The sequence below is a fragment of the Microcaecilia unicolor genome, chromosome 2 (assembly GCF_901765095.1).
Source record: "Microcaecilia unicolor chromosome 2, aMicUni1.1, whole genome shotgun sequence".
NCBI lineage: Eukaryota > Metazoa > Chordata > Amphibia > Gymnophiona > Siphonopidae > Microcaecilia > Microcaecilia unicolor.
The window spans coordinates 404,063,935-404,086,934 of NC_044032.1; the positions used below are offsets into that span (position 1 = coordinate 404,063,935).

The window sequence follows — 23,000 nt, forward strand, 5'->3', positions numbered from 1 at the left end:
TTCCAATTCTACTATATCTTTCTTGAGATGTGGCGACCAGAATTGAAACACAATACTCAAGGTGTGGTCGCACCATGGAGCGATACAACGACATTATAACATCCTCACACCTGTTTTCAATACGTTTCCTAATACCCAACATTCTATTCGCTTTCCTAGCCGCAGCAGCACACTGAGCAGAAGGTTTCAGTGTATTATCAACGACAACACCCAGATCCCTTTCTTGCTCTGTAACTCCTAACGTGGAACCTTGCATGACGTAGCTATAATTCGTGTTCTTTTTTCCCACATGCATCACCTTGCACTTGCTCACATTAAACGTTATCTGCCATTTAGCCACACAGTCTCGTAAGGTCCTTCTGTAATTTTTCACAATCCTGTTGCGAGTTAACGACTTTGAATACCTTTGTGTCATCAGCAAATTTAATTACTCCCATCTCTAAATCATTTATAAATATATTAAAAAGCAGCGGTCCTAGCACAGACCTCTGAGGAACCCCACTAACTACCCTTCTCCATTGTGAATACTGCCCATTTAACCCCACTCTCCGTTTCCTATCCTTCAACCAGTTTTTAATCCACAATAGGACATTTCCTCCTATCCCATGACCCTCCATTTTCCTCTGTAGCCTTTCATGAGGGACCTTGTCAAACATCCAGTTATGTTCTACGTAAAATTTGAAACGGAAGTTGATAATAACTAGTGGCCTGAATACACTTATGTGCATAAAGATATATCACCCCCACCATGAGTCTTTTCCCAGAAGAGCCCCTAAACCAGGTTTTCCACTACCTTATATGTGAACTATCAAAAGAATAAAGTAGTATCTCATATATATGGTACATTGGACCTTAACTTCCTTCTGGTTTGTGACTTAAATATCATCTTCAAATCCAAGACCCCCTCCTCATGAATGGATAATGGAGAAAATCCCTTCCTTGAAAACATTGGTAAAAAGTTAGTTTCATGTGAGTTAAGACCCTGCACGGTGGCATGTGACAGTGTCCTAATGGTACAAGTCCCTACAATAACTAAACCCCGAGTCTGTAACACTGATCTCAATGGAGCAAAGTACCCAGTCGACCAGGGCTGAAAATCCTTCAGATGACTAGCTGGATTGGTACTGTCAGGCAAATGAAATGCCCCCTTAACTTCCTTCCAGACCCCCAGTAAAGGGGATAAAAATATATGCTTGGTGGGGTCCCCATCCTCCCCTCCAACCTCAAACAGGGAACAGAGACAGAGAAAAAACTTCTCTACTGCTACCCAGTGCACTGCTGGATGTTCAACATAACGCTCTCTCATCCCCTTCGAGACCACTGCTTGGTAATAGCAAGGGTTCAATAAACCCAACCCCCCCCCCCCCCCCCCCCGGGTCTTCTCCTTTTGAAGCATGGACCACCTAACTCTGAGTCGCCTATTTCCCCACACAAACTTGCGTTAAGATCTTATCCCACTTGTTAATTGTGTTAGAAATAAAACTAGGTAACTGGGCAAAAAGAAACAATAAAAATTTGGCAGAATCATCATTTGTAATATAGCCACCCTCCTCCATCATAAGAGCAGCAGAGAAGAACAAAACTCCAGGTCAGTTAGTAACTTAGATCGGAGGCACTCATAGTTTAGCCTATACAAGTTTGATATCTTATCACTAATATGACTCCCCAAGTATCAAAAACCCTGCTTCACTATCTTAAAAGGGAATGATAGGACTTCAGATTGATCAATATTAAAAAGATGGTCCTCAGTTATCAACGTTAACTTTAAACCCGGACGAAGTCCAAAACTTTTTAGCTCCTCTAATAAAAAGGACAAGGAGTGTTGAAATTGGGCCAAAAAGATTAATGTATCATCTGAATATAGTAAAATTTTATGGGCTGTACCCTTCATCACAATCCGTGCCATGTCAGGTGATTGATGAATACTGGCTGCCAGAGGCTCTATGGCTATAGAATACAGCAAGGGTGACATCGGGTATCCCTGTCTAGTCCCTCTGTATAGCGAAAATTCCTCCAATTGTATGCCATTTACTACTATGGAGCTTCAAGGTTCTATGTATAATGACTTACCCAATGCCCAAATGGTCCCCCTATTCACATGGCTTCTGTCATCTCAAAAATATATACCCATTCAACCCAAACGCTTTTCCAGGGTCATTTGTCACACAAAGGGTCTGTTCCCTCCTCTATTCAATGATATCAATCAAATCTATTGCCCTACAAAACATTATCCCCCAGTTGGCGCCCTTGCACGACCCCATTTGATCATGATGTATGAGATTAGAAAGAATGTGCTCCAGCCTGTTTCAAAAACTTTCGCAAAGATTTTCATATCGTTATTCAGAAGGGCAATTCGTCAGTAACTGGCACACAAGGATGGGTCTTTCCTTGGCTTGGGAAGAACTATCATGTTGGCTCTGTACATGACTATGGAAGATCAGAACCCTCGATCAAGTCATTAAACAATTATGCCAATAATGGTGATACCAGTGAATTCAAGATTTTGTAATATTCTGTAGGAAATCCATCTTCTCCCAGCGACTCTGAGAATAGCTGGGCGATATCATTAGACATATCAAGACTAGCGAGAATTCAATTTCAAAGCCTCCTCCCCTGTTATATGCAGGAGCTGAAGCCTTGAAATAAACTCAATCTCTTCTGTAGGGCACTGTAATTCAGAAGTATATAGAGCTTGGTAAAAGCTAGCAAACTGAGAAGCGATTTCTGAATGAGAAATTCTGTGATAATCCTGTTAACCCATCTTGCACTCTTGTTGCTTATTGACCTGCCACTCTAGCAACTTCCCTATGTTCCCAATTCCATGAAATCGTGTTTCAGTTTCCTCATCATAAACTCAATGCATCCAGTATCTACCACCTCCAGTTGGCCCTTGAGCTTAGCTATTCGACTTCTGATCAACTTTGTCTCATACCTTATGCAAGTCGCCCAGGCTCATCAACCGAGCCTGTTGCTCGGCCTCCCTCATTTCCCCACCTCCCACAACACTTGGAGGGTCACATCTCCAGTATCATTGAGTTCTAGAAACTCTTGCTATTTGTCTCTCAGACGTGCCTGTGTATCCGGGTGAGTAAACTAATATTTGCCCTCCAGGAGCCTCCACTTTGCCACTCAAATGGTACCCATAATAGGAGAATGGTCAGAGATACATATGGGGTGTATCCTTAAGTCTTCCGACTTCCCCACCTTCTTTATGTCCACCCAAAAATAATCAAAGTGAGAATAGGTACCATATTTGCCTGAATAAGTAGTGTTATTGCCTCTCACTGTGGTGATGTACCTTCTACATATCCTCAAGGGAATGAATAAGAAGCAATCGTCGGACTAAGTTACCATCCCATATCTCTTCCCTGCTTTGACTGACCAGTCCATTTTACCCAGAGTAATATTCATATTCTAGTCTACTGTAGTCTTACATATCACCTGTTTTCTAAAAAAAAGGATTCAGAGCGGTTAACATATTAAGAGAACTGTACAAGGAAGAAAGATATCACAAAGAAGATTTCACAATAAGCAAACAGAAACACTACCAATTAGTGATCAAAAACATAAGTCTTTAAACCTTTCCTAAAAGAAAAAAAATGTGATGGTAATATATTCCATAATCTTGTCCCCAAAAAAGGAAAAGAATACTCGATAATAGTATTTTTTAAAGAAAAAAAAACTAGTTTCAAAACTCTCACAAAACCCAATCTTCTACTAGCAGAAGGAACAAGTAATTCTCCTAAACTCTTTGGATTTAAACCAAAAACTGACTTCAAAATTAAACAAATTGTATTAAAGTACATTGAAGTATTGGTAACCAGTGAAGATCACGTATAGAAGATGAAACTATCAAAATAATTCAGCCCACAAACCAACCTGACAGCAGTATTTGGCATCAACTGCAAACAATTGTGTAAATTTCTTGTAATCTGAAGATATAATGAATTACAATAATCCAGTTGGTGCAGCAAAACTGCCTGGGCTAAAACCCTAACTTTTTTATGTTGCAAATTTGATTTTATTGCCCTTGACTAAGCTTAAGGGCATTTGCTTATCAAACTGCAAACCTGAATCTAAGATTATACCCAAAACCCTTGAATGATCCTCTTTTTAAAATTTAACCTGTATTCAATGCTATTGACTTCAATGAAGTTATATAAACATCTCCATACCAAAGGTATTTTTGTTTTTTGCTGATTAACTTAAAAAAAAAATCCAGTGGCCCAACCATCCATAACAAAAATATATCCAATAGGCTTTAAAGTATCAAAACTTTCCAGCACTGGACATAAAAGAAAAATATAATCTGTGTAAGATAACACAGCTCCCTAGCTGAAAAATGGCCCAAAGAATTCAAATATATATTAAACAGACGGCGAAAGAGGCGAGCTCTGAGGCACTCTGCATCCAGGGCTCCAGCTAGATTTACCAGTTTTCCCTTTGACATAGTAAGATCTAATCTTCAAGAACAATTCAAACCAACTCAATACTTTCCATGTAACACCTATCTCTTCTAACTGAAAAAGTAGAACTGAATGATTTATAGCATCAAATGCAGCTGATATATCAAACTGCAATAATATGACTTGTTGACCTTCTGTCAAAAACTTACTTTAGTAGCAAGAACATGTAGTACTGTCTGTGTACTGTGTCGGGACCTAAAAACCTTGTTATGTTCTATGTAATATATCAAAAGATCCTAAAAAATTCTGAAGCTATTCATTTACCAGAAATTCCAAAAGCTTGACCATCCATGGTAAACTTGCAACTGGACAGTAATTATAAGATCCACCCCCCCCCCCCCCCCCCACACACACACTGCATGTTGAGAAACTATTTTGCACACCTCTAGAAAAAAACCAAACCCTTAAGGCCAACTGGTGCATACACACTAATCAGGGAAAATTTCCAGCTGTTAATTCTCCCAGTGAGCCAGACTCCCCAAAGTATCCCTTCCAGAAGCATATTCAATAAGGGGAAGGAGCTTACTATTACGGCCATCCCACTCTTGACTCCCTCCCCTTCCCCAAAGAAAAACAGACTTCCTCCACTTTCCTCTGGGACCAGTTTGACCTCCTGAATGAGTACCATATCCACCTGAAGAACCCTCAGGTGATTCAGCAAGTGCTGCTGTTTAGTAAGCCCACTGATCCCACCCACATTCCAGGTGGCTAATTTACAGCATTCAGTCGTCATTAATGTGAGAACCCTTCTCCGCAGACCCAAACCGCCATGACCCAGTTCCTTATCCAACCCACCATCTGCATCCCAACACAATTTGTCCTCTCAACTCCCATTCAAACTCCTCCCCCTCCTCTCTTCAGGCCCCCCCCCCCCCCATTTGTCCACCACAATCATGACTTCCAATCCTCCTATCTCCCTCCCACTCCCCCTTCTAGGAACACTGCTGGGTCTCCCACCAAAGAGCTTTGTCAAATCAGTTCTGGAACCAATAAACACCCCCAAACAGTGCAGATCAAGGTCCAAGGTATTATAATCATCTTCACCCCCATGTCGTCCTCCATTCCATCTCTTGCCTGGATAATCAAGCAGCATGAATGTTGTCCCTCCTCCATTTGAAGCTCTGTCTCAGCTAAGGTCTCCCTACCCTCCATCCTTTCTGATGGAGAATCGGAGTCCATCTCTTCCACCACATTTCCCAGCTGCAAGTCAGTAGCACCAGAGTGGGAAGACCCCACACTCTCCCAAAGCAGGGGCAAAGGCTTTGGCTTGACTCGATCTGGCAGAAGTGATGTTTTAGCCTTCTCTTTGAGAAGTGAAAGTGGCTTTCCGTTTGATATTATTGATCAAAGCCACATTTTGTTTCTTTTTCAAAACCCCTTTGGATGGGACATCCAGTGCAGAGGATTGTTTGGTCTTAATCCCCCTTGCAAACTGGCTGACCACGTGGTAGGGTAGCATAATCCAAGGATTTAAAAATCCTTCAAACTCTGCTCTGGAAGTAATCCTTCAAACTCTGCTCTGGAAGTAAGAAATTGCTTTTTTTCATTTTGAAATATGACTAGTTTTGCCGAGTACCAAATTCCCATTTGGATCCCACAGGTCACCAGAGTCTATTTGTAGGACCACAGTTCTTTTTGCTTCTGCATCGTTTCCGCATTGAGATCTGGAAAAATGCACAGGTCAGTCATCTCATATTTAGTGATCTTTTGCTGCCTCGCTGTTCTCGAGACATATTCCACCTCCAGGTAGCGGAGCAACTTCATAATAAAAGCATGTGGAAGTAAACTGCTGTCCTGTTTAGGTTGTTTCTCCCTATGCGCTCTCTCAATTTCAATGAGTGTTTGAACCAGAGTAAGTGAAGCACTGGGCCAACAATTTTTGTACAAATGATATAGGAGCATCTCTTTCCACACCTTATGGTGTGCCAAACATCCACAAGTCAGACCTCCTGTGACGATTGTCTAAGTTCTCCACCTTAGATGTTAACAGCTCCAACCGTCTCTTATAGGCCTCAGTCTCCTTGCTATCCTTCTCTTGTGTCACCTCCAAGGAGTGCATATACCCTGCCAAACATCCCTATTCTGAGCACTATGATCTTGATGTTCACCTTTTCTACCACCAGATCAATGATTTCCAATTTTGCCACTCTCCTGGCAAAACCACCAACAGATCATCATCATTCTTTCCCGCTTGCATGGACTGTTGAGGTGTGCTGCCTGATCTCGGGCCATTTCTAGTGGGGCTGAGTGAGCTTGCAGTGCTCGGCTTTGGGGCCCTCCTGGAGTACATATCTTTGATGGTAGGGGTACACTCTGCCTTCAGAATGCGAAGCACCTTTTGCTGCTCGGTAACCAACTAGCTCCCCTTACACTGTCTTGACTTCACTATGGCCACCAGCTGCCCTTAAAACCACAGGAGAGCAAGAAGGAATACAAAGCACCATTACCTGTGTCCACGTCACATGGAGGTTCATCTGGAAATCACAACCTCAGGATTTTGTGAGCCTCTATCATATCTCCCCTCAGCTGTCTCTTTTCCAAGCAGAACAGCCCTAACCTCTTTAGCCTATCCTCATATGAGAGGCGTTCCCATCCCCTTTTATCATTTTGGTCACTCTTCTATGAACCTTTTTTCTAATTCCTCTATATATTTGAAATACGGCGACCAGAGCTGAGCATAATACTCAAGGTGAGGTTGCACCACGGAGCAATACAGAAGCATTATAGTATTCTTGGTCTTACATAAGTACATAAGTACATAAGTAGTGCCATACTGGGAAAGACCAAAGGTCCATCTAGCCCAGCATCCTGTCACCGACAGTGGCCAATCCAGGTCAAGGGCACCTGGCACGCTCCCCAAACGTAAAAACATTCCAGACAAGTTATACCTAAAAATGCGGAATTTTTCCAAGTCCATTTAATAGCGGTCTATGGACTTGTCCTTTAGGAATCTATCTAACCCCTTTTTAAACTCCGTCAAGCTAACCGCCCGTACCACGTTCTCCGGCAACGAATTCCAGAGTCTAATTACACGTTGGGTGAAGAAAAATTTTCTCCGATTCGTTTTAAATTTACCACACTGTAGCTTCAACTCATGCCCTCTAGTCCTAGTATTTTTGGATAGCGTGAACAGTCGCTTCACATCCACCCGATCCATTCCACTCATTATTTTATACACTTCTATCATATCTCCCCTTAGCCGTCTCTTCTCCAAGCTGAAAAGCCCTAGCCTTCTCAGCCTCTCTTCATAGGAAAGTCGTCCCATCCCCACTATCATTTTCGTCGCCCTTCGCTGTACCTTTTCCAATTCTACTATATCTTTTTTGAGATACGGAGACCAGTACTGAACACAATACTCCAGGTGCGGTCGCACCATGGAGCGATACAACGGCATTATAACATCCGCACACCTGGACTCCATACCCTTCCTAATAACACCCAACATTCTATTCGCTTTCCTAGCCGCAGCAGCACACTGAGCAGAAGGTTTCAGCGTATCATCGACGACGACACCCAGATCCCTTTCTTGATCCGTAACTCCTAACGCGGAACCTTGCAAGACGTAGCTATAATTCGGGTTCCTCTTACCCACATGCATCACTTTGCACTTGTCAACATTGAACTTCATCTGCCACTTGCACGCCCATTCTCCCAGTCTCGCAAGGTCCTCCTGTAATCGTTCACATTCCTCCTGCGACTTGACGACCCTGAATAATTTTGTGTCATCGGCGAATTTAATTACCTCACTAGTTATTCCCATCTCTAGGTCATTTATAAATACATTAAAAAGCAACGGACCCAGCACAGACCCCTGCGGGACCCCACTAACTACCCTCCTCCACTGAGAATACTGGCCACGCAATCCTACTCTCTGCTTCCTATCTTTCAACCAGTTCTTAATCCATAATAATACCCTACCTCCGATTCCATGACTCTGCAATTTCTTCAGGAGTCTTTCGTGTGGCACTTTGTCAAACGCCTTCTGAAAATCCAGATATACAATATCAACCGGCTCCCCATTGTCCACATGTTTGCTTACCCCCTCAAAAAAATGCATTAGATTGGTGAGGCAAGACTTCCCTTCACTAAATCCGTGCTGACTTTGTCTCATCAGTCCATGTTTTTGTATATGCTCTGCAATTTTATTCTTAATAATAGCCTCCACCATCTTGCCCGGCACCGACGTCAGACTCACCGGTCTATAATTTCCCGGATCTCCTCTGGAACCCTTCTTAAAAATCGGAGTAACATTGGCTACCCTCCAGTCTTCCGGTACTACACTCGATTTTAGGGACAGATTGCATATTTCTAACAGTAGCTCCGCAAGTTCATTTTTTAGTTCTATTAATACTCTGGGATGAATACCATCAGGTCCCGGTGATTTACTACTCTTCAGCTTGCTGAACTGACCCATTACATCCTCCAAGGTTACAGAGAATTTGTTTAGTTTCTCCGACTCCCCCGCTTCAAATATTCTTTCCGGCACCGGTGTCCCCCCCAAATCCTCCTCGGTGAAGACCGAAGCAAAGAATTCATTTAATTTCTCCGCTACGGCTTTGTCCTCCTTGATCGCCCCTTTAACACCATTTTCGTCCAGCGGCCCAACCGACTCTTTGGCCGGTTTCCTGCTTTTAATGTATCTAAAAAAATTTTTACTATGTATTTTTGCTTCCAACGCTAATTTCTTCTCAAAGTCCTTTTTTGCCCTCCTTATCTCCGCTTTGCATTTGGCTTGGCATTCCTTATGATCTATCCTGTTACTTTCAGTTGGTTCTCTTCTCCACTTTCTGAAGGATTGTTTTTTGGCTCTAATGATTTCCTTTATCTTATTGTTTAGCCACGCCGGCTGACGTTTAGTCTTTTTTCCCTTTTTTCTAATACGTGGAATATATTTGTCCTGAACCTCTAGGATGGTGTTTTTAAACAGCATCCACGCCTGATGCAAGTTTTTTACTCTGCGAGCTGCTCCTTTCAGTCTTTTTTTCACCATTTTTCTCATTTTGTCGTAATCACCTTTTCTATAGTTAAACGCTAGCGTACTTGATTTCCTAGTTTCACTTCCTTCAATGCCAATATCAAAACCGATCATTGTTTGCTTTTTTGGTTGCTGCCGCATACTAGGCAGATTTCAGCATAATAACAACACTTAGATCTTTTTCTTTGGTGCCGACTTCCAGGACCCTAGCATCAGGTAACTGATTTGGATTACTCTACTCAATGTGCATCATTTCGCATTTTTCCACAATAAATGTCAACTGCCATTTGGATGCCCAGTCTTCTAATTTCCTAAGGTCTTAATGCAATTTTTCACAATCTGATGAATTTTTAACAGCTTTGAACAGTTTTGTCTCATCTGCAAATTTAATCACGTCACTTGTTGTCCTGATTTCAAGATCACTTATGTGTTAAATAGCACCAGTCCCAGTAGATCCCTGTGGTACTCCACTAGTCACCCTCCTCCATTGAGAAAAATAGCCATTTAACCCTAACCTCTGTTTTCTGCCAAAGAACCAATTTCTGATTCACAACAGTTCACCTGGCTAATAATGGTTTATGGACTTTTCCTCCAGGAATTTGTCTGAACCCCCTTTAAGCCCAGCTATGACGATGCTATGACCACACCCTCCAACAACAACAACAACAACAAAAAAAGCCACAGTTTTTATGTACTAACAGGTTATCAGATGTAGAACAAATTGGAGTGGAAAAAAATGTCCTCCAGTTTGTTTTAAATCCACTGTTAAGTTTTCATGGAATGTCCCAGAATCTCATTACTATTTGAAAGAGTAATATATTTATTATTTACCTGTTTCAACTCAACTCATGATTTTATAGACCACTACTACATCCCCTCTTATTTTTTCTCCAATCTGAAAAACCTAATCTGTTTAGTCCAGCCTCTATCATTGCGGCCTTTTCCTTACTCCATTTTTATTTCTGCTATATCTGAGAAGGACAAACCAGAACTGAAGTTGCACTCAGTTTAAATGAGAAATTATGTTCTATGCTTTATTCCTTTTTGAATAATTCCTAACATCTTATTTGTCTTTTTGACCATCGCTGCATATGAAGCTGAGGATTTCAATGTATGGTCCATAATGAGTCCATCACCCTTCCGGATGCTAACCATTAGTATGGAACCCAGCACTGTACTGTGCACCTATAGTTAGGATTTTCCCCCTATGTGCATCACTATACTTCTTCACATTTAATGGTATTTGCCATTTTAGATACCCAATTCATCAGTCAAGATCCTCCTGCCATTCTTCACAATCCACTTATATTTTAAACTTTGAACAATGTGCTATATTTTTATCATCTCACTCACTGCTCCCTTTTTCAGATAACTTAATACTGCTGAACACTGCTGGTCCCAAGACAGATCATGATATACTTCACTGCACGTACTTCACTAGACGTGACAATTTCTTTTTAAAAAAGACAGACATTAATATGGCTTGTATAATAAACACTCAGAATGTCTGCTATAGTGTTGCTTTATCAATATTCATTTTAAATTCTAATTGGCTAAGCCTATCCAATTACATAAAATAATCTTCTAATTTTAAGTAGAGAATCAGTATTTACCTACCAAAAACAATGAGAAAAAATATTCTCCACTCTAGAAGCTTATAAAAAGTGAAAAAGGCATTTTCAAGAAAAGAAACAAATTTGGAAAGGAGAGACAGGAAAAAGAGGTGGTGGTAAATGTTTCAAAGAGAAAATGTTTGGAAAGTGTATGCTTGCTCTTGTAAGAATAGCACAGTTGCTTATCTGTAACAAGCTGTTATCCACAGACAGCTGGATTCATCAGGCACAAACATAGGTGACTCCTGATGGCATTAGGACAGAGCTCATAACTAGTATTCCCTCAGTTTAAAGCTCAGAACAAACTCTGCGAGGTCAGCATCAGTGTGTATCTGATTTAATTCCGAGTCTACAGCGAACAGCTATTACATGTAAGCACCTTATTTTTCTCCATTGACAAACAGATGACTCCCAAGTTCATGGTTTCTCCACCATGAGAGTCCCACTGTTGAAGAGTAACTTGCTAATGTGAAGTAAAAATATGGGGTGAGGATCAGGCAGCTACTTTGCAGGAGCTCTCAAGTGATGCAGACATCAAGATAGTTGCTATGATGGAGGAGGCTCTAAGTTGCTTTGATGGCAGAAGCTCTAATTTGATTAAGTTTAACTCTACTAGTCAGAAAAATAGTAGCTTGATCATAACAGAAATGAATACAAAACATAGTGGAATATCCAAAGGATTGAAGTAAAAGATGACAAGTTGCATAGACTTCTTGACCGACTTTCATTTACAGGTAACATGCAGGTAGCCAAGGCGAGCTTTTTTTTTTTTTTTCTTAAACTAGCAACTCCGGCGGGAAGGAGGAGAGAGCAGTCAAAAAACAAGCCCAGGAGAGCCAGTATGCCTGTGAATACTTAAGAGCAATGCCCCAAGCTGCACAGTTTTTTTTGTAATAAACTTTGCTGACACTTAAGTTCTCTTGTGAACCAAGAGAAAACGGCTGCCTCTTCCTGCCTAGACACTCACCCTGAAAAGGCTATGGCTCAACCAACACAGCAGTGAAGACTGTGAAAGGGAGGATTCTCCGAGGACAAGCAGGCTGCTTGTTCTCACTGATGGGTGACGTCCACGGCAGCCCCTCCAATCGGAATCTTCCTAGCAAAGTCCTTTGCTAGCCCTCGCGCGCCCACGCGCACCGCGCATGCGCGGCCGTCTTCCCGCCCGAAACCGGCTCGAGCCGGCCAGTCTTCTTTCGTCCGCACTCGGTACGGATGTGTTTTTGTCGTGTCGAGCCCCGGAGAGTCGACCTCGCGCGTCCGTTTTAAAATAGACGTGTTTTTTTTCTTCGGAAAAGTTCTAAATTTGTTCGGGAAGTGCTCCGGAAACCCCCTTGGGTTTCGTTTGCCCCTTCCCGTGTTTCCAGTTTTTGCCCCGGTAAGTTTTCTTTCGTCGTCGGGGTAGGCCTCTTTTCGGCCTCGGTCGAGATTTTTCTCCCTTAAAGTTTTGGTGCTCCAAATTAGTCATTTCGGATTTTGATTTCGCCGGCGTGATTTTTCCGCCCATGACATCGAAGCCTTCCAGCGGCTTCAAGAAGTGCACCCAGTGCGCCCGGGTAATCTCGCTCACTGATAGGCACTCTTCGTGTCTTCAGTGTCTGGGGGCCGAGCACCGTCCTCAGAACTGTAGTCTGTGTTCCCTGTTACAAAGGCGGACTCAGGTAGCGAGATTGGCCCAGTGGAACGCTTTGTTCTCGGGCTCTTCGTCGGCATCGGCACCGGGGTCATCGTGTGCATCGACGACATCAGCGTCCAGACCTTCATCCTTGGCCGCCAGTGCATCGAGTGCATCGAGGCATCGGCCCTCTGCATCGGCGCCGAGACATCGGATAGCTGCATCGACGTCGGTGGTACCGGGACCTCGTCTCCTGATGTCGTCGGACGGTGGTGCATCGGGTGGAGTGCAGGTGAGGGCTGTCCATTCCCCTGCTGGTGGCGGTGAGCCTTCGGGTGGGTCTCCCCCTACCCTGAGGGCTCCTGCGGTACAGCCCCCCCGGGATCGACCTGCTTCGACCTCGGCCCTGAGGAAGCGACGGATGGATTCTACGTCCTACTCGTCGGTGCCGAGGAGCTCCGGTGACATGCTTCGGAAGAAGTCGAAGAAGCATCGACACCGGTCTCCTCCCCGCGTCGGCACCGAGAGCTCTGGGTCGCCGAGGGAGTCGGCACCCAGCAGGCATCGGCACCGAGAGGACCGCTCACCCTCTGTTCAGGAGGTGTCGATGCGCTCCACTCTGGACAGCCCGGACCAGCCTCCACGCCCGGAACAGGTTCTGACGTCGACGCCTGCATCGACCTCCCTGCCTTTCTCTGCAGCCGCTCTGAACGAGAGCCTCCGGGCCGTTCTCCCAGAGATTCTGGGAGAGCTGTTGCGCCCTACCCCTCCGGTACCGGCGGTGCTTGCGCCTCCGGTACCGTCGAGCGTGGCGCCGGCTGGCCCATCACCCGGGGTGAGGTCCCCGACGCCGGTACCGCGTGCGGTGCCGACTGCGGCCACCTCCCAGGAGGGCTCCCCGACTACGTCGGCGGAGGGAGCTTCGCCGATGCGGGCAAGGGAGTCTACCTCTCGACGCCCCCATCGTGGACGTGGCTCCACGGAGTCGAGCCGGGCGAGGTTGCAGACACAGGTCCGTGAACTTGTGTCTGACACCGAGGGTGAGGCCTCGTGGGAAGAAGAAGACGACCCCAGATATTTCTCTGACGAGGAGTCTGAGGGTCTTCCTTCCGATCCCACTCCCTCTCCTGAAAGACAGCTTTCTCCTCCCGAGAGTCTGTCTTTTGCTTCCTTTGTCCGGGAGATGTCTACGGCCATCCCCTTCCCGGTGGTTGTGGAGGACGAGCCCAGGGCTGAAATGTTTGAGCTCCTGGACTATCCTTCTCCACCTAAGGAAGCGTCCACTGTTCCCTTGCACCATGTCCTGAAAAAGACATTGCTTGCGAACTGGACCAAGCCACTAAGTTACCCCCACATCCCCAAGAAGATCGAGTCCCAGTACCGGATCCATGGGGACCCAGAGCTGATGCGCACTCAGTTGCCTCACGACTCTGGAGTTGTGGATCTGGCCCTAAAGAAGGCTAAGAGTTCTAGGGAGCATGCTTCGGTGCCCCCGGGCAAAGACTCTAGAACCTTAGACTCCTTTGGGAGGAAGGCCTACCATTCCTCTATGCTCGTGGCCAAAATCCAGTCTTACCAGCTCTACACGAGCATACACATGCGGAACAATGTGCGGCAGTTGGCGGGCTTGGTTGATGCTCTCCCCCCTGAGCAAGCCAAGCCTTTTCAGGAGGTGGTCAGGCAGCTGAAGGCGTGCAGAAAATTCCTGGCCAGAGGGGTGTATGACACCTTTGATGTTGCGTCCAGGGCCGCTGCTCAAGGTGTGGTGATGCGCAGGCTCTCATGGCTGCGTGCCTCCGACCTGGAAAATAGACTCCAGCAGCGGATTGCGGACTCGCCTTGCCGTGCGGACAATATTTTTGGAGAGAAAGTCGAGCAGGTGGTAGAGCATCTCCACCAGCGGGATACCGCATTCGACAAGTTCTCCCGCCGGCAGCCTTCAGCATCTACCTCTACAGGTAGAAGATTTTTTGGGGGAAGGAGGACTGTTCCCTACTCTTCTGGCAAGCGTAGGTACAACCCTCCTTCTCGACAGCCTGCGGCCCAGGCTAAGCCCCAGCGCGCTCGCTCTCGTCAGCAGCGTGCGCCTCAGCAAGGCCCCGCGGCTCCCCAGCAAAAGCAAGGGGCGAGCTTTTGACTGGCTCCAGCAGAGCATAGCCGACATCCAAGTGTCAGTGCCGGGCGACCTGCCGGTCGGGGGGGGGGGGAGGTTGAAAGCTTTTCACCAAAGGTGGCCTCTCATAACCTCCGATCAGTGGGTTCTGCAAATAGTCCGGCAAGGATACACCCTCAATTTGGCCTCAAAACCTCGAAATTGTCCACCGGGAGCTCAATCCTACAGCTTCCAGCACAAGCAGGTACTTGCAGAGGAACTCTCCGCCCTTCTCAGCGCCAATGCGGTCGAGCCCGTGCCATCCGGGCAAGAAGGGCTGGGATTCTATTCCAGGTACTTCCTTGTGGAAAAGAAAACAGGGGGGATGCGTCCCATCCTAGACCTAAGGGCCCTGAACAAATATCTCGTAAAAGAAAAGTTCAGGATGCTTTCCCTGGGCACCCTTCTCCCCATGATTCAGCAAAACGATTGGCTATGCTCTCTGGACTTGAAGGATGCCTACACACACATCCCGATACTGCCAGCTCACAGACAGTATCTGCGATTTCAGTTGGGCACACGCCACTTCCAGTACTGTGTGCTACCCTTTGGGCTCGCCTCTGCGCCCAGGGTGTTCACAAAGTGCCTAGCTGTAGTAGCAGCGGCACTTCGCAGGCTGGGGGTGCATGTGTTCCCATATCTCGACGATTGGCTGGTGAAGAACACATCCGAGGCAGGAGCCCTGCAGTCCATGCAGATGACTATTCGCCTCCTGGAGCTACTGGGGTTTGTGATAAATTACCCAAAGTCCCATCTTCTCCCAGCGCAGAGACTCGAATTCATAGGAGCTCTGCTGGATTCTCGGACGGCTCGCGCCTACCTCCCAGAGGCAAGAGCCAACAACTTGTTGTCCCTCGTCTCGCGGGTGCGAGCGTCCCAGCAGATCACAGCTCGGCAGATGTTGAGATTGCTGGGCCACATGGCCTCCACAGTTCATGTGACTCCCATGGCCCGCCTTCACATGAGATCTGCTCAATGGACCCTAGCTTCCCAGTGGTTTCAGGCTGCTGGGGATCTAGAAGACGTGATCCACCTGTCCACGAGTTTTCTCAAATCCCTGTATTGGTGGACAATTTGGTCCAATTTGACTCTGTGACGTCCTTTCCAAATTCCTCAGCCACAAAAAGTGCTGACCACGGATGCGTCTCTCCTGGGATGGGGAGCTCATGTCGATGGGCTCCACACCCAAGGAAGCTGGTCCCTCCAAGAACGCGATCTACAGATCAATCTTCTGGAGTTGCGAGCGATCTGGAACGCTCTGAAGGCTTTCAGAGATCGGCTGTCCCACCAAATTATCCAAATTCAGACAGACAACCAGGTTGCCATGTACTATGTCAACAAGCAGGGGGGCACCGGATCTCGCCCCCTGTGTCAGGAAGCCGTCAGCATGTGGCTCTGGGCTCGCCGTCACGGCATGGTGCTCCAAGCCACATATCTGGCAGGTGTAAACAACAGTCTGGCCGACAGGCTGAGCAGGATTATGCAACCTCACGAGTGATCGCTAAACTCCCGAGTGGTGCGCCAGATCTTCCAAGCGTGGGGCACCCCCTTGGTGGATCTCTTCGCATCTCGAGCAAACCACAAAGTCCCTCAGTTCTGTTCCAGGCTTCAGGCCCCCGGCAGACTGGCATCGGATGCCTTCCTCCTGGATTGGGGGGAGGGCCTCCTGTATGCTTATCCTCCCATCCCTCTGGTGGGGAAGACTTTGTTGAAACTCAAGCAAGACCGAGGCACCATGATTCTGATTGCTCCTTTTTGGCCGCGTCAGATCTGGTTCCCTCTTCTTCTGGAGTTATCCTCCGAAGAACCGTGGAGATTGGAGTGTTTTCCGACCCTCATCACGCAGGACGAAGGGGCTCTTCTGCATCCCAGCCTCCGGTCCCTGGCTCTCACGGCCTGGATGTTGAGAGCGTAGACTTTGCCTTTTTGGGTCTGTCAGAGGGTGTCTCCCGCATCCTGCTTGCTTCCAGGAAAGATTCCACTAAGAGGAGTTACTTCTTTCTATGGAGGAGGTTTGCCGTCTGGTGTGACAGCAAGGCCCTAGAACCTCGCTCTTGTCCTACACAGACCCTGCTTGAATACCTTCTGCACTTGTCTGAGTCTGGCCTCAAGACCAACTCTGTAAGGGTTCACCTTAGTGCAATCAGTGCATACCATTACCGTGTGGAAGGTAAGCCGATCTCGGGACAGCCTTTAGTTGTTCGCTTCATGAGAGGTTTGCTTTTGTCAAAGCCCCCTGTCAAGCCTCCTACAGTGTCATGGGATCTCAATGTCGTTCTCACCCAGCTGATGAAACCTCCTTTTGAGCCACTGAATTCATGCCATCTGAAGTACTTGACCTGGAAGGTCATTTTCTTGGTGGCAGTTACTTCAGCTCGTAGAGTCAGTGAGCTTCAGGCCCTGGTAGCCCAGGCCCCTTACACCAAATTTCATCATAACAGAGTAGTCCTCCGCACTCATCCTAAGTTCTTGCCAAAGGTCGTGTCGGAGTTCCATCTGAACCAGTCAATTGTCTTGCCAACATTCTTTCCCCGTCCTCATTCCTGCCCTGCCGAACGTCAGCTGCACACATTGGACTGCAAGAGAGCATTGGCCTTCTACCTGGAGCGGACACAGCCCCACAGACAGTCCGCCCAATTGTTTGTTTCTTTTGATCCCATTAGGAGGGGAGTGGCTGTAGGGAAACGCACCATATCCAATTGGCTAGCAGATTGCATTTCCTTCACTTACGCCCAGGCGGGGCTGGCTCTTGAGGGTCATGTCACGGCTCATAATGTTAGAGCCATGGCTGCGTCGGTAGCCCACTTGAAGTCAGCCTCCATTGAAGAAATTTGCAAAGCTGCGACGTGGTCATCTGTCCACACATTCACATCTCATTACTGCCTGCAGCAGGATACCCGACGCGACAGTCGGTTCGGGCAGTCAGTTCTTCAGAACCTGTTTGGGCTTTAGGATCCAACTCCACCCCCCGAGGGCCCTGTTTGTTCTGTTCCAGGCTGCACTCTCAGTTAGTTGGTAAATTTTTTAGGTCAATCTCAGTTATGTCCTCGCCGTTGCGAGGCCCAATTGACCATGGTTGTTGTTTTGAGTGAGCCTGGGGGCTAGGGATACCCCATCAGTGAGAACAAGCAGCCTGCTTGTCCTCGGAGAAAGCGAATGCTACATACCTGTAGAAGGTATTCTCCGAGGACAGCAGGCTGATTGTTCTCACAAACCCGCCCGCCTCCCCTTTGGAGTTGTGTCTTCCCTTGAAGTGTATTGTCTTGCTACATACTGGACTGGCCGGCTCGAGCCGGTTTCGGGCGGGAAGACGGCCGCGCATGCGCGGTGCGCGCGGGCGCGCGAGGGCTAGCAAAGGACTTTGCTAGGAAGATTCCGATTGGAGGGGCTGCCGTGGACGTCACCCATCAGTGAGAACAATCAGCCTGCTGTCCTCGGAGAATACCTTCTACAGGTATGTAGCATTCGCTTTGCGGGGGGAGGTTCCCGGCCACCCAGGTGTAACACCCCTGAGGCTGGAACAGACCCCCACGGACCTCAGCCTCCAGAGAACAAGTTATTCTATACAGCCCAAGCGCACAGAAGTAAGGAAAAAATAAAACACTCACCACATAAAGAAAGGAAAAGAAAATTCAGAGAGACTGAATGGCTCACAACTTTCCACCTGCTGGAGACTGAGATTACTGGGTCTTTCTAGTCCTATGGAGGGCTCTTATTGGTTCAAGCAGAATTCTCAGTCTCCACCTGCTGGAAGGCGTGCACAACCCATCAGTCACAGCCTGGGCTGGCTTGGAGGGATACTAAGGAAAAATACAATTAAAATAAAATCAATGCTCAACAATTCAATATATAAAAAACAACAAACAGTAAAATAAATGTGATCAAAAAAATCAATGGTATAAAAGTGTGATATCAGTGCATAGGACTCCTATCAGTTCTTGAGACTCAATGATGTGAACTGACATTACACTCATTGTATAAGATTCGTATCAGTGCTTAAGACAACACAGCACCATGTTTCAGCATGTAACATACCTGCCTCAGGAGTCTGGCAATTGGTAAATTGAGTCAAAAATATGCTGCTAAGTAGAAAAAGGAAGGTGGCCTTTAAAAAGACCACACATATGTAAAACAATGCACTGTGTGAGAAAATAGCAATGATATGAATCAACACAATTCAAGTGCACCAAAGGCATAGGGTAAGGCGTCGGTGCTCATTCACTTTGCTTAGTAACTACTCTACTAGGTCAATTGTGCACATACAGCTGTGCATCAGCTTCAAGGTTCTGTCGACCATCTTTTGCCTTTCCTCACCATAGCCCACCTGCTCCCAGCTTAGACAACTGTAGCCAAGTGTAAACTCCAGTTACCACTGCCATGCTTATTGGTACAGTAACCTCAAACACACCTTGAAGTACTGCACCATGGTGTACTGTATCAAAGTCACAGAAACATAGGGCAGACAGAAAAGGATATAAGGCATTTTCCTGCTGAAAAAAAACAACAACCCCATAAAACATTTAAGGCAACAAAAGGCTCCATCTAGTGCAAACAATCAAAATTTAACCAAAGGGTATCTTCCAAAAAAAGGAAACGGGTCATACCGACTCAATCTATACAAATCAAGGGTCTTTACCTTCTTCCAGCTCAGCCTCAGAATCTCCAAACACCTCATCTTCATAGCGGAATATGTCATTATGTACATAAAATTTGTTAGGAACAGATCCCTGCACAAAAGAAAAAAAAATCAAGGCTGCAATATTAGAATGTATGTGGTCACAATCAGTAGTCAGCTAGTACAGAAATCATGTGCAGAAGGAAAGAGATAGCACCAGTGGCATAGTCCTAGGGATGGGAGGGAAGCCTCACCTTTCATAACTGGCAGGAATGCCAAGTCCACTAGCCGATGGTGCCTCAAGCACCAGTCCCGCCTGTGCAGAATGCCAGTTCTCCCGTGCATGCTCAGTTTGAACTGAGCTTGCACATGAAAGCCAGCATTAGCAGCTGAAGCATACCTGCTGAATTAAGTGCTGCTCAATCAGCACAGGTGGGACTCATGCAGGAAATATCGCCAGGAAAGAATTTATTATGGCGGCAGAGGCGGGGAGGGGGAGAGAGAATACCATGCCCCCTCAGTCCACCCTTGGGAACCCCCAAAAATGGACTCCTGGCTACACCCCTGGAGAGCACCCACAAATCAATCTACATCAGAATGTAGAATGAGATTTACATGATAAATTTGCCAGCACAACTACCAACATAAGCACTGGAACACAATGCTAGAAATAGTTAGACTACAATAAGCACAATCAAGAGAACATCTGCACGACAGTTTTAAGTACCACTAAAAACAAAGCAAAGCCATCACATATGGGAGAATTTCTGCACAGTTACTTACTTCAGGAGCCAGAACAAAGGTCTGCATGAACTTCCGCATTGGCTGCCCACTATTTGACAGCTCACCCATGACCTGTACTACAACGCCATCATTCAGCGTTGCATGTGCATCCACATGACGGATCTTGGTGTGACATTCACTGAACTGTAGGGACATCACTTTCTTGTGAATCTCCTTTGATGGAAAAGAAAGCAAACAATGAAATACATAATCCCACTCAAACCTGTCGGAAGATCAAAGACTTAAAGCCCAGTAAATTGTGCTACAATGGAACATATGAACATTAATTAAGCCACACTAAGTCAAAGCAAGGTCCACTGAGCCCAGGACTCTAAAAGTGGGTAGTCTGGTCATTTGTACCTGGCAGATCTAAAAAAAAAAAAAAAAAAATCTATTTCTTATAGCTGATTTTCAGGGATAAGTGATGGCTTTTACAAATCTAAATTTTTTATGGACTTCCTCCAAGAACTTTTCCAAATCTCTTTTGAGCTTCACTATGTTAGTTTTCTTGAGCACAACCTCTGGAAACAGATTACAAAGCGTAATTGTGTACTACAAGTCGAATCTCTATGATCTGTTTTGAATCTGCTAGTAGTTAGTTTCACAGTTATAGTTTTGTTTGAAAGGGTAGACAAATGCTCCCTATTTAACTGTTCCACCTCACTCATGATTTTATAAACTGACATATCTTCCAAATTGAAAAGCTCTAAACTCATTTAGCCTTTTTATGAGAGGTGTGCTATCCCTTTTATTTATTTATAGCTCTGATATTCTTTGAGATGAGAGAACCAGATCTGCACATAATATTCAAGCTGCAGTTGTACCATGAACTTAGGGAGTGGCAAATGATTCAGTTTTGTTCTCCATTACAAATAATCCCTAACAATTACTTGCTTCATGGCAGACGGAGCATGCCAGGCTGAAAACTGGCATATTACCCACAATGGCTCCAAAATCCTTCTCCTAACATGCAACCCGTTCCTGTGCTTCTGGTTTGTATTTTCCTATATATACCACTTTTTATTTATTATTATTATTAGCATTTGTATAGCGCTACTGTTTTGAGTCAAGACCTTTCTGCAGTTCCTCATAATCCGCTGTGATTTTGACCGAATAATTGACTCGCTTGAAAATCTGATCTCACTTACTGTTCTCCTTTTTCCAAATCATTTATGAAAAGTTCTGCAGCAGTGGGCCAAGTACAAATCCTTGGGGCACTCCACTTTTGACCTCCCACTTGAAAAACTGATAATTTAGTCCCACTCGCTGTTTCCTGTCTTAACCAGTTAGCAGTCCATGAGAAGGCCTTGCCTATCTAAAACTAATTTCTTGTGGAGTTTTTCTTGAGAAACTATCAAATGCCTTCTAAACATCTAAATACATTATCAACTGGTTCACATTTACCTAATGTTTACACCTGCAAAAAAATCTAATTGATAAGATGATTTCAGTTTTCACCCATAGTGCAAGAACATAATGCATCATCTAGAGATGTTCTACATACAGGACCAAAATGATGCCCTCCTTTAAGGTAACCTTGCTCCTTAAAAACAGCTTAAGGCTGCCATACTAGCACAGGAACTGTTCTATGTCTCTGAAAATCTCCTCTGTATACCGCTATTTCCATCAGCTCCACCAAGTCTGCTATTCTGGCTTCCAGAGAGTGAACTCATTCACTGAGAGCCCAGTTCTCTGCACCAACAGCACATACAACCTCTCACCAACTGAGAGAGAGAGAGAGAGAGAGAGAGAGAGAGAGAGAGAGAGAGAGAGAGAGAGAACGAGAACTCAGGGTTAAGAACATAACAGTAGCCATACCAGTAGCCATATCCAGTACCCTGCTTCCAGTAATGGCCAATCTAGATCACAAGTACCTGGCAGAATACCAGATATTAGCAAGATTTCATGCTACCAATCCCAGGGACAGCAGTGGATAACCTCATCTCACTGCTGGACCTCTGCCTTCATCTTAATGTTGAGTTATTTAAGCCTTATAGGAAATGGGGATACTTTAGTTTAAAGTGCATAAAATTTGTATGGTGTATTGAGTCAGACTACAATTAATCAAACACAAAGGATAGTGTCATCACTTGTTCATGCAAATGCCTAATTGACTTGTGTACAACTTTCCTTCCTAACTTCTTAAATAACGTTAACACTTTTTTTAATCAGAGGAAATGACTAGGGTGGGCAACAGATGCAGGAGGAGGACAGGAATCAAACATTATAGTGCGCTCACATCTTTTTGCATGATATGGTATTTTCACTATTTTGTATACTGGTAATTAAGCAAGTTCCAGCCAAACATATATATATATATTTCACTTCTCATAGTATTGTAGAACAGACAATGAATCAAGTACAAGGATTTCAATGCATCTCTCTCCCACTGCAAAGGTGAACAGCACTGAAATCTTAAAATATGCATCCTAGAAGGTTCTGCTATATTTTTAGAAAAGAGATTAAATGGCAACAGCTGTTGCCTTCTAATCCCTTTTCTATGTAGGATCAAGAATCTTAGCCAATATTTCAGAAAGGGTACAGCCCACTGACATTAGTTAGAACTTCCTTCCCATTAGTTGGTGTTTTATATTAAAAATGCTTTACATTTTTAACATTGTGTTAGATTAAAAGCAACAGAAGATATTTCTGAAATTTGTAAATTCATCCTATCCTACCAACATGGGGTGCTGGAGAATTTCCTAATTAACAATGTGTAAGGGGCCCCTTCTGCTACTGATCTTAACCTCATTAAGAAGTCACCAGTGTTCTCTGTCCCTCTTC

General features: G+C 45.3%; 1 protein-coding gene across 2 annotated transcripts in view; it reads right to left on the reverse strand.

The window, feature by feature from the left end:
* The window catches only part of G3BP2 (G3BP stress granule assembly factor 2), a 111,395-nt gene that overhangs the window by 54,301 nt on the left and 34,094 nt on the right, over positions 1 to 23,000 (reverse strand). For both annotated transcript variants that reach the window (XM_030190657.1, XM_030190656.1), the window contains exons 4-5: positions 20,217 to 20,390; positions 19,455 to 19,545 (exon numbers count right to left, since the gene is read on the reverse strand). In XM_030190657.1, the coding sequence (XP_030046517.1) occupies positions 19,455 to 19,545; positions 20,217 to 20,390 (265 nt within the window). The remainder of the gene's footprint in view (positions 1 to 19,454; positions 19,546 to 20,216; positions 20,391 to 23,000) is intronic.